Source organism: Bactrocera latifrons, unplaced genomic scaffold, assembly GCF_001853355.1.
Source record: "Bactrocera latifrons isolate USDA-ARS-PBARC rearing strain unplaced genomic scaffold, ASM185335v1 scaffold_21, whole genome shotgun sequence".
Lineage (NCBI taxonomy): Eukaryota > Metazoa > Arthropoda > Insecta > Diptera > Tephritidae > Bactrocera > Bactrocera latifrons.
In genome coordinates this window covers 724,139-738,919 of record NW_017535630.1, presented here as the reverse complement: position 1 = coordinate 738,919, position 14,781 = coordinate 724,139, and the positions used below count along the sequence as shown (strand labels likewise).

General features: G+C 38.7%; 2 protein-coding genes across 2 annotated transcripts; one reads left to right on the top strand and one right to left on the bottom strand.

Moving 5' to 3' along the window:
* Nucleotides 1–229: 229 nt before the first annotated feature.
* LOC108968320 (UBX domain-containing protein 1) lies at nucleotides 230–1,640 on the bottom strand. Its single transcript, XM_018932277.1, has 3 exons — nucleotides 1,491–1,640; nucleotides 794–1,363; nucleotides 230–723 (listed from the first exon to the last, which is right to left on the bottom strand). The coding sequence occupies exons 1-3, from the start codon at nucleotides 1,538–1,540 to the stop codon at nucleotides 393–395; spliced, it is 951 nt and encodes a 316-aa protein (XP_018787822.1). The 5' UTR covers nucleotides 1,541–1,640; the 3' UTR covers nucleotides 230–392.
* A 552-nt stretch (nucleotides 1,641–2,192) lies between these two features.
* On the top strand, nucleotides 2,193–6,145 carry LOC108968363 (ATP-dependent RNA helicase DBP4). Its single transcript, XM_018932351.1, has 4 exons — nucleotides 2,193–2,456; nucleotides 2,518–4,136; nucleotides 4,327–4,791; nucleotides 4,853–6,145. The coding sequence occupies exons 1-4, from the start codon at nucleotides 2,267–2,269 to the stop codon at nucleotides 5,945–5,947; spliced, it is 3,369 nt and encodes a 1,122-aa protein (XP_018787896.1). The 5' UTR covers nucleotides 2,193–2,266; the 3' UTR covers nucleotides 5,948–6,145.
* Nucleotides 6,146–14,781: the final 8,636 nt, after the last annotated feature.

Sequence of the window (14,781 nt, the reverse complement as noted above, 5' to 3'; positions counted from 1 at the left end):
AGAATACATACATATAAGGAACAGGCCTGAAATTATATTCGCACAAGAGCTGTTATATCAAGATTTCTATACGAATTTGTTTTCTATCATTTTACCAAATAGCGGTTACCACAACAAAAAAAAGTATTTTTTGTTTTTGTTGCTGAAAATGTCGTTTTTGGGACTCAAAAGAGTGTATGCAAAGTGACCATGTGCAACTAAATTATTTAATTCTTCATAGAAAAAATCGTTTAAAATTCTTCAGCATTTTTGTTTTTATATTCATACTGGCTCTTTTATTTGAGCATACCTCACTAATACTACAAATTAGTTGAATATAAAACGCTACATTGAATTACAGCAAAAAATAATGAAATTATAAATGTCCATCTGTTAATCTGTTAAAACGGCTTTTATTTAGTCATAATAAGCACGGCAGATGGTACCAGACCGAGCACATCAAGTGGTGTATCGAAATCATCTCCTGTGAAAACTTTACGTGGAAATGTCGTCATCAAATTAAAAGGTGTCTCATCGCCGGTTTTCAGTTGTATGAAAACGCGCACGGCCGATAACTGTTCTTTAACATTGAACGTTTCCGTCAGTGTGGAGCCATCGCGCAAACGCACCTGTATGCGAGTTTGTGTGTAATCTTTTGGTGCCGCCTTGACAGCAGATGTGGACGCTGGCAACGTCACGGTAGGGGAAGTTACTGGTGATCTTGGCTCAATTTGGTTTTGTTCTCTAAATCATTATAAGTACTACTTTACAATTAACTATTATATCAGTATATAAAAAAAAAAAACTTCTATACCTGGCTTTCCGTGCTGCTTTATCCGCCTCAATTTGTGCACGTACACGATCTCTTGCTGCTTTCTCTTCTGCCTTTTCACGTTTACGTTGATCCACGATCTTTTTCATTTCTAGCTCCTCCATGCGTTTACGTGCTTCAGTCATATCCTTACCAGATTTTATACGATTTTTCTCACGTTCCAAGGCATCAGCTTTTTCACGTTCTTCCCTTTCGCGGCGTTTTTGTTTCAGCTTCTCTTCAATTAGTGCCAGTTGGGCTTTCTTTTCCTCTTCTGTAAGTGGTTTCTTTTCTTCCGTTGATTCAGAGAAATTGCTATGTCCAGTCTTGGCTGCATGGAATTCGACTTCAGTTTGATCTTTGCACAATCTTCCGCAATCATCGCATTTTAAAGACTTTGCTTCAGCGCCGGAAGAAGTGGCAACATCCGCTTGAGTAACCTCACTCCCACTTTCATTCGCTGCTGCTTCAGGTGCCGCCGCTTCGGCTGGTATATTTTCATCGGCGTGTGCTAGCAACCATTCCATTGCCGGTTCAACACCTTTATTATTGGTAATTTTAATTGCATATTCCCTATATAGAATTGTTTGATTAAATAATTTCTCATATGTAAATAGAACTGGTAATGACTATGGAAAATTTATAGAGCTGAAAAAAGTGATTTCAGGAAGCCGGCACATTTTTTAGTAAAGTTACTTACACCCTTTCTTTGGCGAATCCCATATCAATCAGAGTTTGAATATCTCCCATTATGAAGTTTTCGATTTATAACTGAACTTTATCGTAGAAATGTGGAAAAATTTATAAATTGTTATTATATTCTCGTTGTTGCAAAAACTGATGTTAAAAATCATCACCAACTTTACCAGATTATTCTAAATTCGTGTGTTTGTAAAATTTAGAAGTTTTTTGAATTTGTTTAGATTGAAATTTTGTTTCAAACTTTTTTGCAAATATTCCGTTGAACTATATTTATTCTTGTACATAATTTTTTTTAATGTAATGCCATTACTTATGTTAACAACATTTTTGAAAAGCAAAAAGTTTCTTAAGTTACACATATAACAGTAGGAGCAGAAAATCATTAGTTCTGAAAGCAGAAACAGAAAACCAAACGCATGATAACAATAACAGAAAATCGCTAAAATGACGATAAGGACAGAAACCTATACAAATTTGATAAATTTTTATAATTCCGTAAAAAAAAGCAATTTGAAAAACCATATAGGTATGTGAACAACGAACAAAATACGTTAAAACAGAAACAGAAGCTCACTTAAATGGCAACAGACAAGAAAAGCAGAAAAAAAATTCCAATTTAACGCATCGGAAAATGTGGTAGCACCACATTACCGCTATGTGTATGCGTCGCTCTAGAACAGCTGATTTTCAGCATTGTTTGGCGAAATACTTTGACACAAGTTTACAATTTACCGGTGCTCTTCTTATACAGACAAAATATTTTAATTAACAAATATGGAAGTTGGTGGCGTAGCCCACAGTTTGGATGGCAAAATACGGACAGAGGATGTTAAACTCAAAGAATTGGCACCGTTTAGCAAAATGCTGTTATCGGATGCGGTGCGTAAAGGTTTGCAAAAAACGGGATTTGTATACCCAACAGGCATTCAGGCAACCTCCATACCGATGGGTAAATCGGGATTGGGTAAGTGAAAAAAAAAAAAAAACGAAATTGGTGGTGTTTTTTGTAACGGTATTTTTCGTAGATTTACTTGTACAATCAAAGTCAGGCACTGGAAAAACACTTATATTTTGCACAATAATATTGGAGGCATACCGCATGGATCTCACAGAACCGCAATCGCTGATTGTAGCACCAACACGTGAGATTGCCGTGCAAATCGAGTTAGTATTGAATCAAATTGGCAGTTGCTGTAACGGTTTTCGTGCTGTCAGTGTTATTGGTGGATTAGATGTAGCAGACGACAGAAAGCGTTTGCATGGCGCCAAAGCAGTTGTTGGTACGCCCGGTCGACTGCTACATTTGATACAAAACAACGTGCTAAATACGTCGAAAATCCGTTTGCTCGTATTGGATGAAGCCGACAAAATGTATACACAATCATTCCGACAAGATTTGCGACGCATACAAAATGCTTTACCGGCAAAGCGTCAAACAATTGCTTGTAGTGCCACATTCTGTGATGGCTTAGATGAAGAGCTGGCAAAGATAATGCGTAATCCCTTGCTGATTTCTACAGAGGAGCGTGCCACCTTATTGGTAGGCATAAAACAGTTTGTCTATGAAGTGGCCGAACAAAAAACCAGCATACTTGAAATGCAAACTAAATTGACGGCGCTGCGAGTCATATTCGGGCGTATACCGTTCAAACAGTGTTTAATATTTGCAGGCTCACAATCGCGTGCCAATTCCTATTGCAATTATTTGGAGAAAGAGGGTTGGCCCTGTGAACTTATATCCGGTGCGCAGGATCAGAAAACACGTCTCGAAATGTTTCACAAATTTCGTGAATTCAAAACGCGCATTATCATAACAACGGATCTAATGGCGCGTGGCGTTGACTCGGAACATGTTAACTTGGTTATAAATCTGGAATTACCAACTGACATGGTCACCTATTTGCATCGCATCGGACGCGCCGGACGCTTTGGTTCACATGGCATTGCCATCAATTTTGTTGCCAATGAAAAGGACCGTTGTACGCTAACACGCCTCATTACACGCATTGGCAATGGCATGAGCGTCTTAAAGTTTCCACAAAAGGAGTTGGCAGCAGAAGAGCAAGAATATGATTTTTGGGATTTCTCGAATTTCGAAAAGGATAAACAGCGCTTTGGTCTATTTGGTTGTGAAGCCCTTGCGCCTTTAGCATCGCTTGAGCATAGCTCATTTTCCGATACACAAGAGAACAAAGAGAATCTGAATGATAATCAGCTGAATACGAGTTCTTCCATTGACACAAACACATTTCAGGTAGACTCGAAAGACAGCGCCCTAAATATGCAAGATAACCTGCTAGAACGTCCCGAAAATAATAATCAACACTACTCACCATCACATAACCTAACAATTGACTCACGCCAAAACTCTTCACAGCAACTACCATCTTCAAATACTATAGACGACGCCAGTAGCATTGCTGCAGATAGTTTGCGTAGCAGTCAGCAAGATATTTCGCGTTACCAATCGGTGCTAATGCAAAAAGCCGCCATACCAACGCTCTACGAATTCCTAGTCGATCCTAATAGCAGCGAGAGCAAAGCGGATGTTGAGGGAGGCGAAACCAAAAAGAAGCCACAAATTGATTTGTTTGAAGACTACAAAAAAGCTGTGCTAACAAACTCGGACAATTCACTGAAAGAGGTAAGCTGCAGTTTTATACCCTGTACAGGGTACCAAGTAGGAAAAGGGAATTGATGATGATGCTCGTCCGTCCGTCCGTCCGTCTGTCTGTCTGTCTCTACACACGAACCAGTCTCTTAGTTTGTAAGACATTTCTTCTTGTTTGTTAAAATTTTGAGGTTATTAAAAATCGCTATGAACTTTTATGTAGACTGAAGCTGCCTGCGTCGCAGAGGCCGCACCCATATCGACGAAAATCGCTGCTTATAAATCAATGCTTATCGATCAGCCCGAGCAGAAGCAAGTAGTTGAATCCAAGCCTGATATATACTCGGACTATGCCAATTTCAACACCGATGAGAACTCCAGCAGCCTAAGTCAAGAGACACTCTCCAATAATATTGATAAGGCAACATTTATATTATCTGTGGCAACACCGCCAAAAATGCACGACTCCATTGAAGAGTACGTTAACACGACGAGCACGAGTGAGCTGAAAAATGGCGCCTCCACAAGTGAGAGCCGAGAAGTGTTGGAAGTGAAGCATTTCACTTCACCAACGCATAATCAACCAAACAACAACATACCCGATGTCATACCGGCCAATCAACGACTTCTGGGTTTGGCATACAATCAGCAACAACTACAAAACCTAACTGTTAATGTAGGTGCAAGGGTAAGTCTCTCTGCCAAAATGATTATCAAGTATAATCTTAATATTTACATTACTCCTTTAGATTGAAATACCGCCACAGCAGCCTGGGCAAGCTGATTCGCCAGCCACGAACGATTCCGTTTTACATTCCCACGATGAAGATCACTCACCGACTATTAGCAATAGCGGCTCCTTACATTCGCATTCGAATTCGGAGCATGGTGGCAGCAGTGGCTTCAACGAGCGCAATACGACCAGCGCTTCGTCGGGCATCGTCACTTCCGACACAGAGGCTGAACGTTATGTAGAAAACGGTTATTATTCATCGTCATTGGAAAGCGGTACAGGCTCTATAAATGAAGGTGATGAGGAAGTAATGCAACCAAATCCGGAACAAGAAGTAGAAGTTGAGTCGTCAACGGATGACGACTATAATGACGATGAAGAAGATTACTATGAAGATGAAGATGAGGAGGAATGCGATGATTTCGAGGACGAAGAAGATGAAGATATCGAGGAGCATGATGAAGAGGATTGGTTTGAGGATAAAAGAGATGATGACTATGGTTTGGAGGAGGAGGACGCTCACGACTACGACAACGCAAATGGTGTACACAATGAATTCGAAAGCGATAACGAAAGCGGCTGTGGCGCTCCCTCTTTTGCAAACTACGAGAGTGGCGCAGAACGTAAAAATGAATGTGAACCAAATGCTGCGGCTGCTGAAGGTGAAAAACCAGTGCTTGCAACTGAAGTTAAAGCAGAACTTGCAACCACATCGAAAGTTAACCTAAAACATGAATTTGATAAAACTAACCTAAAACATGAATTTAATAAAACAGACTTAAAAGCCGAATCCAATAAGACTAAGCTACAACATGAATCGAACAAAACCAACTTAAATCACAAGGCCAATAAGACTAACCTAAAAAATGACAATGAGCCGATAGAAACCGCGAAAGCAACAAAAGCTCATAAGCGTGACAAGAAGCGTCCTACTCGAAAACCAGCTCCTTCGACACAATATGGCGCATATGCTTCGTATTATAACTGTAATGACAGCAATTATGTGACTGCGCATGCGCTGTGGATGGAAATGTATCGGAAGCAGGTGGAACAAATACAAGACTATGTGCGTTTGACACGCGAAGTTGGGCGATCAGAAGAGGAAAAGTGAATTAATATAAAGTTATTGAAGCAGTACATACACATACGAAGTTGAATACGGCGTTGACATACATACATAAGTATATGTACCCAATGAATTAAATTTAATTTATTACTTAACTTATTGAAGAGAATTCCATGAAATGAATTGAACTCGATAATACATATAATATGCTGAAATAAATAGAAGTAGTACATTAGTAGAGCATATTTCGTTTTTATTTGTTATATTGGTCGGATCTGAATATGTTTGCAGATAGTAACTCTGCCTTGGATAATACTCTGTATCAAATTTCGGGAAGATATCTTTTGAAATAAAAAAGTTTTTCATATAAGGATTTGTTTTGAACGCTCAGTTTGTTTGTTGGCTATATGCAATAGTGGTCCGAACTGAACAATATGATCGGAGATTGTAGCTATGCCTTGGATAATACTCTGTGACAAATTTTGTGAAGATATCTTGTCAACTAAAAAAATTTTTCATACAAGAACTTGTTTTTGAACGCTTAGTTTGTATGGTAGCTATATGCTGTATTGGACCGATCTGAATAATATGTTCGGAGATTGTAACTCTGCCTTGGTTAATACTCTGTGTAAAATTTCGTGAAGATATCTTTTGAAATAAAAAAGTTTTTCATACAAGAACTTGTTTTTGAACGCTTAGTTTGTATGGTAGCTATATGCTGTATTGGACCGATCTGAATAATATATTCGGAGATTGTAACTCTGCCTTGGCTAATACTCTGTGTAAAATTTCGTGAAGATATATTTTGAAATAAAAAAGTTTTTCATACAAGAACTTGTTTTTGAACGGTTAGTTTTTATGACAGCTATATGGCATAGTGGTACGATATCGGCGATTCCGACAAATGAGCAGCTTCTTGGAGAGAAAAGGACGTGTGTTAAATTTCAGGTCGCTGCCTCTAAAAAGAGGGCTAGGATGACCGTCAGGTTCCACCGTTCTCATGGTAGTTAAGTATCTGCAATTGAAAAAGTCTTGACAGTTCCGAAAAATGTGTGTTACAACCTTTCTGCCCCTACAACAATAACACCAACAACATCGTTTAAAAACCGTTATCATGACAAGTGGCTGACGTAACCGGAGCTTAGCCGAATTTTTATCCAGTCAGGAACTGCCACCTCGGTAGCAGTCGCCAAAATTTATTTCCTACTACTTACAGCAACAACAACGACAACGGCACCAACATTCATTTCTGCTTGATTATCGCTGCTATGGACTTCAACTAGCCGCTAACGCTTATCTCCTACATAAATTTGTATGCAAATTGGCGGCTAAAATCCTAATCAGAGATTTGCATCGATATGTTTCTATAATGTAGATTTAAATCGTTTCGTGATATTAGTGACACCACAAAAGCAACATCGCCTTGCCAGCTACAAAAAGCAAGCAAGCAGAGATTTCTCAGTTGTATGCAAATTAGGGTGGTACTTAAATATGTTTCGTAAAGTTTTATCCAAAATTGTGCAAATTATCAATCACTTCACCAATGTTGAGACAGTTTCAACCGAGAAAAGGTAAACATTTGACGGCTTAGAAGCTTCATTAGATGTTTTGAACTCTGTAAGATTCGTCAAACACCAAATTTTATAATTCTTTAATACGTCACATGACTATTATAATCTATATTAATGGAAGATGGAATAATATTTGATATCTAAAAATTTTTAAGATGCACCCTAATAGTCATAGGCATTAGAATAGGCTTGTGTCTAGCCAAAACCGAATTTTTTTCGACGAAATCGAAACTAGGAAACCAATATTTTATTACATACAGTTGAGAGATAGTTGTTGTTGTTGTTATCGCGCAGAAGACATTATACCTCTTCTTGATTGGCGTAGACATGGCTTACGCGGCTATAGAAGACCTTATAAAGACACCCCAGGCGTTATTCCTTTTAGCTGTTTGGCGCCAATTGGAGATTCCAAGTGTAGGCAGGTCCTACTCCACCTGGTCTTTCCAATGCAGTGAAGTCTTGTGTATACGTTTACGCAAGTGAGGAAAGTTCTTTGAGAGCCATTCATTTCGGAATGGTCAGAAACGATTCCTTTACATATGGCTTAGACCAAGTTGCTTTTGGGTAGCCAAAAAACATCCGTTTGAAGGCGAGCTAAAGTAAGAAGGTGAAACTCCATCGCTAGGGCTTTACGCTGGGTTTGGGGCCCACCACGTAAAAAACCACACCCAATGAAAGGTATAAAACATTCCTGAAGTAATATAGAGGAATGATGCCGAGTTGGCAGTCCTTGTTTGGATAAAATACCTTGTCCATCTCGACTTAGATCAGACTGATGTGGCTATAAATCCGGTTAAGTTCTATGTCTTAGTTTCCGGCTTCTCATAGAAAACAACCTTCTGAATGACTCTTATAGTTTTTAAGCTTCTGGATCCTGAAAGCTGATAACTTGGTATACCTGTAAGTGCTTTCAAAGAGGCAGGTATTATAAAATAGGTTAATGAATTTCACGGAAGCTAAGAAACCGGGCTGAGCTGGATGTTTTCTTCAATAGTCCGAGGTTGAGGCGACAGCGTTTACTGGGAACAGTGGTTAAATAACGGTATTTGAACTACAAGACCAATGAAGCCTCCTCCCGCATAAATAAGTCTTGCTTTCTGTAGACTCAAGAGGTGTTGTTCTTTTGAAGAATCCGTTGCATTAACAGAGTTCGACTCTGTATAGACATACAAGTAAACAGAAGAGGGAGCTTCGGATAGTATCAGTTAATTCCATCAATCGACGGAAATCGGAACCAAGCGGCAAAGAGTGAAGCTTTCAGAGCTGTTTTAAGATTTCTTAGGATTTTCAAGGGTTCTCAAGGACAAATGAAAAATCTCAATGTTAGATGAAGATCCTTCTTTGAAGAAAAATTCAGTAAAAATCGTATTAGCAAAGAACCAAGATTTGCTTGCCTTCCTGAGTGCAATACAGCCGGTTATTAATGGTACTAGTAACCCCACTATTAATCGAAATTTCGGTGATTCTCTGTGTGTGGTTCAGACTGCCTGAGCCCAGTTAATCCGAACGGTCCATACTGCTACATAAATTAGTACGAAACTTGCATCGAAACCTAACATTCGGTCAGACACTACTGCGCGATCGCAATGCTAGCCGAGGCGACACTTTGCACCTGCCACACACGAGTGGCAAGACATAGTGCGAGTAATTAATTGGCGTTACTAACTCGTTTACCCGTTCATTATACATACTAGTAAATGTAAATAGATTGTCGGAGCTCGTATCGTGATGCCGATTGCCGAAATTTGTATTTGCATTTGCATTTGCGCTCACACGCGAGCAGTTGAGACGCGCTGGCCGGCGAGCTATAGGATGGTTATTAATTGTTCACTCTATACAAGGCAGAGCAGTTGTCACAGTTAGTGAGATCCCAGTTGGCGATATTGAATATTATTGTTGTGGTTTTATTGTGGGGAAGCTCATAGTTTTGGAGGCGCGTAGGATTTGTCTACTTTTATGATAAAATCAAAAATAGAAGGTTACGATGAGTCGTAGCGAATAATTATGAATTTGCTATTCAAAGAGTCGATTCGTCTACAGTGTAGAGTCACTGACCAAGTCCATATCTTTTTAGTATTTTTGGATAAAATCGTAGAAACGGGCAATCCAATATTTAGTAAGCGTTTCGCATTCAGCTGTTTGGAAAATTGGGACTGTTCTTTGACAATGACACAAATGAGACATACTCCTACTGATTTCTTTCCCTTCAACTTACCGCTGACCTTACCGATTCCTGGTAATTTTGGAGCAGCTGGCTTAGCTTCTATGTTGCCTTTGAGGGACTTCACTTTTTCTTTTTTTAAGGGAAATTAAATGTGAGTTGATAGAGTGTTTAGAATACTGGTGAGCAAAACTCTGTTTTGAGGGTTTACGGACGTCATCGATCTTTATAAGGCAGCACTAAGAACCACTTCAAAGGCTGCATTCGAAAAACTAGCTACAAGATCGGCGGTATTTAGTGAATTCGCCACATGAACCCATCTGCACGACTCAATAAGCGAGGGCAGGTGGACAAATAAGACCATATGTATATCAATGTCACAATCACAATATTTGGATGGAAAGGTTGCAAGTCACACCAAAAGCGGGCACCGAAGCATGCGAATCACTAGCGGAACTTACAACATAAATATATACAGACGGATCCAGAATAGCTAACGGAGTGGTAGCCGGAAACTATTGCAGACAACCCTTGAATCTGCCGGAATACCTCAGTGTCTTCTTTCGGACCGAAGTCTTTGTAGTCAGGCAAGCGGCTAAAAGAGCCAACGACACGAGAAATAGAATAAGAGGGATAAATATAATATATAAGATGATAGCCAGGCGGTATGCAAGACAATAATTTCACATCGCATTACTACAGCGAATGTTTTTAGGAACAGGAACTCGGTGGAAGTAGGAAGTCGGAAGTCTGTTGCATATGTATTGAGATCCAGAGCATACAAGAATACCGGGAAAAGCAATAGCTGATGAGTTTGCCAAAATTGCCATTCGTCTGGTTATCGAACATGTCCGAACATGTACCGGAAATACAAAAATTCCCCAAACATACAATGAAATTTCCGAATGGTCTGACAGGTGGATCAAAGTTAAGTCAGAATGCATTAAGTACATAAAGGATCGCCGAGATCATGTGCAAAAGCGCTGTAAGAAAATTCGTATGCTTTTTACTCAAACGATCTCGAAAGGACTGCAAGACGGTTGGCAGTCTCTTAACAGTTCAAAACATACATATGCAAGCCAGATGGACATATGTAAGTAACTACGATTCATTCAGAAAATGCAGAGCAGTAGGCATGAGAGAGATGCTGGAACGCCTGCTAAGGCTCTTTAGAGCACTATCTAGAACTCGTCTTAAATAACTTGAAGCTTCGGAGCTTTAAGACTCCTAGATGGAGTAACAAATTTCGATATCAAGTCCCTCTTATTGTTCGCAAAAAGCGTTGATGTCTTATATATAGGACCAGTAGGTCTATGTTTGACTTGAAAGCCGGTCAACTGTCTTCTGTGGGGGTTTCTGGTTTTTTCTTCTTTACCTAACCGCTGGCATAATGGCTTCCCTTTTACTTCTTAGCAGCCGGGTGTTAAACTTATATGCTAGCCTTGGTTAAAGTCGTCGGACTTCGTTACCATATAATTATATGTACTTCCATAGAGGGGTTTTGGGATTTTCTCTGACGGCTTACAAACTCAAGACATAAATGATAGAACGAAACTTGGCAGAGAATAGCATTTTGATATGGTTTGTTTAAAAAATATCAAAAATCCTGATTGGCTTGAGTTATCATTAAGTTCGCGCAAACTTCTGTCTCCAGACCAAAAATGAACAGAGTACAGCACACTGATCTGTGGAAGGAACTGGAGTGATCGGTACCATTTGAGCACTTTCTGGATATTGCTTTTGCTTTCCATCTTTATTTTCAATACACAATAGCGCCTCTTGAGTTCGTCGCAACACACAGCATGTATTGCCACAGACGCTGTGGCGATTTGTGCGGCGCTGCCGATGGTCATGTGAGGCATCGCAGTGCAACACCTTACATAAGCGAATCGCGTGCACTCACCCAGCCGCGCCGTGTCGTGTACCGAATGCAGCAATGCGGAGCGTGAGAAAATCAATTGCCGCGCATGTGCATTTGCAATCGACCGGAGTAATAAAACAAACAACAGAGCACAATCCAACAAATGGCTGCAACATGCACGGCCAGCAATGGTTGGAAGACAAGCAAGCCGCCGAAAAAACGAAAGGTGCGCGCCACCAACACAGATGGTCCATTGTTTTGTGGCGCAGCCGGCGGATGTTAGAAGGCGACTTGTTTGCCTTAAATGATGCGAACCAAGTTGCAGGTGTTAATTTTATAATAATATTACAAATTTGTGCACTTGTTATGCATTCGCTTTGTTGTGGTTGCTTAGTTGTTTTGCAATTTTTCTATTTTTGATTTTTGGTTGCTCGCCTCCTTGGCGCTGATAAGATCGCCGGGCGCCAACAAAGCCGAATGCAATGCTCCACAACTGTGCGACGAAAATGCAGTTTTATTGCATAGTTTTGTTGCTTTGTAGTTGTTGTTGTTGCATTATAGCGGTAGCAATAACTCCAAGTTAGGCATTTGACACTCTCATCTTGGAAGACCGCTGGCCGCGTCTGCCGTTATGAGCGGCATGTGTCGCCTACAGTTTAGATCGCCTGAGCTCGTTTCGGTTCGGTTCGTTTTTTTCTTGCTCGCTTCGTTAGAGTTACGTTACTTGGCGCGGTAACTGCAATTGACAGTTGTTGTCGCCGAAAATGTTCAAAATTTAATAAAACTTCACAAAATTGGTAGTCTTTATTGTCTCACAGACAAGCGTCATTGAAGCCGTAATGAAGACGTTATTTGTTTGGCCACACAACTGCTTCGGCATAAATTACAGTTAACGAAGTATATAAATTTTGTTCGATATGACTTGTGTACTGTGGCAGCCGAGTGAATTAATCAAATAAGAGCTCAATTGAAAGGGAAAGTGAGATCCTGTTCTTGTAGGTTATGCCAGCGGTAAAAATGTTTCCGTTATTCACACGGCCACGGAAAGTTATTGTTTTAAGTTTAACTCGTTTGAGGTTATGTCGAGTTTTGTTAGGTCCGAGCGATTTCTGTCTAATGATGTTATCAAATAAATATTGATTAAGTCATAGGGCTCAACCAAGTGTTATCGACCCATAATTCTGAAATTTTTTTATGAATTGTTCCGTGAAAATGACGTATAACACTCAAGAGGCCGAAAGGAATCCAGAGACCACCACACCTCGATAATCGAAGAACACTGTCAGCATAACCTTAGATTTTGACCTGCTTTGACGTGGTTGTTTCGGCTTCGGCACACCTTTGCTATTATATTCGGCCGATCGATCGTCTTTTCCCGGGTCTTAAGCATAGATCCAAGACTCATCGCCAGTAATAATACGTTTTGAGATCTAGTGATAGTTGGAAAGTCTGGTTTCTCATACAATAACGCGACGCTGTTTTTCAAAAAAATTGACTGATTTTGGCACCAATCGTGCTTTCACATTTTTTGACCCACATTACCTTTCAAAATGATTTTCACAGATCCTTTCGATACTCCAACAATGCCAGTAAAATCGCTGACACATCGATTCTTAAGCATCAATTCCTTTATTTTGTTGACGTGTTGATCGCCATTCTAAACGTGGTTCGTCGTCAACGCGTTCTCGATCCTCTACGAATATTCTATACCAATCAAAAACACTTGCTCGCGACAAACAATTATCACTGCAGGCCTTTTCAAATATTCTGAACTTTTTGGCAGATGAAATTTTATTTCGCACACAAAATTTAATAGAATTTCTTTGTTGCATAATTTCACTCATCGTAAAAATCGCCGAATGCACTTTATGTACTTTAGAAAGACAGGCGTCTACTAAACACTAATGATTATTTTGATGCCACCTTCGCCACAGATGCCATTGACAGTCCTACCAATCTAGACAAAGACATCGACAAATGCGTTCTAGCATGATTTAAATGAAAAAGCCTTACTATTTTTTGCCCATAGTATGAGCGCTTTAGAAGATGCAACAAACAAAAGACTTAAGCAACGAACTTTCATACTTTCAAAAGAACTTCGGATAAATTCCAAATTGAAATTGATATGTAATCTAAAATTTTTATTATAAATTATTATTATATTATTATTATTATTATCCTTGTGCGCCTTTCTCAGTATACTCGTATGCCATTCATTTGAGACATAAACAATAATAATTATTTTCATGCAAAAAATGCCATATTTTGTGACTGTAAAAGTCTTTATGCAGGGAGCTATTGTTCACAACTCACAATATGAAGAATCTCAGTCGAAAGTCATCGGTTTCCGGTGGAAGTTTATGGTCAATATGCTCTATCTAAGTGAACGCGCGAAAAGAGGTTTCCATGATTTCGTTTGAAGAACGAGGAACGCCCTGGGTGGCCAAAAAAAAATTCAAAGATTGGCAGCATTACTCAAAGAAGTGGAAGAGGAATAAATACAAGAAGAGAAGAGATGGAAAAAGCTGTGATAGTCGCTCAAGCAGCAATTGAAAAAGTTGAAAGCATTCCGGCACATTCCAAACAAAAGAAAGCGAGTACCATATAAAATGAAGCCAAAAAATTTAACAAATTAAAGCGAGTGATTGCAGTAAAACGTGTGGAATTTGCTACTAAACAGGAGGTAACAATTTTCGATCAGCCACAAAATATCAAAAATTGGCTTCATTCATTCTTGACCACCAAGCTGGTGGAGTTGTTTTGAGAAGGTATTCACGAAATGGCAGAAAGATGGCAAAATGTTATAGCTTCAGATGGAAAATATTTCGAAGAATACTATTGTACATGTTTTTCTTAAATAAAGGTTTAAATTTTGAAAAAAAAAAACGAAAATATTGTTATGGATTTAATAATATATAATAATTTAATTTAAAAAAAAGTATGCAAAAATATAGTTGAATGCTGTCTCTTATACACATCTAGATGTGTATAATAATAATATATAATAATTTAATTTAAAAAAAAGTATGCAAAAATATAGTTGAATGTAATTTATTAATTTTTTTTAATTTAACTGTTTTATCACCTTTATGTTGTTTTAATTTTGTTTAATTTAATTATAATAAATACACATTTCCCATTTATTAATTTATGTTATTTGTTAAGTAAACATAAATATTTAAAATTAATAATTCATTACATATTATGCAATATTTTACATTATTTTTTATTTTTTAGCTATTTTATCATAATTAAGTCTGTTTAAGTCCTTATGCAATTAATATAA

Bases quoted from the DNA above. Each gene is read 5' to 3' on its own strand.
- LOC108968320 (XM_018932277.1), bottom strand. From the start codon at position 1,540: ATGGGAGATATTCAAACTCTGATTGATATGGGATTCGCCAAAGAAAGG. The intron at 1,364-1,490 runs GTAAGTAACTTT...AATTCTATATAG, and splicing joins GGATTCGCCAAAGAAAGGGT to GGAATATGCAATTAAAATTA. The intron at 724-793 runs GTATAGAAGTTT...ATAATGATTTAG, and splicing joins AAAGCAGCACGGAAAGCCAG to AGAACAAAACCAAATTGAGC.
- LOC108968363 (XM_018932351.1), top strand. From the start codon at position 2,267: ATGGAAGTTGGTGGCGTAGCCCACAGTTTGGATGGCAAAATACGGACA. The intron at 2,457-2,517 runs GTAAGTGAAAAA...TATTTTTCGTAG, and splicing joins GATGGGTAAATCGGGATTGG to ATTTACTTGTACAATCAAAG. The intron at 4,137-4,326 runs GTAAGCTGCAGT...ACTTTTATGTAG, and splicing joins CGGACAATTCACTGAAAGAG to ACTGAAGCTGCCTGCGTCGC.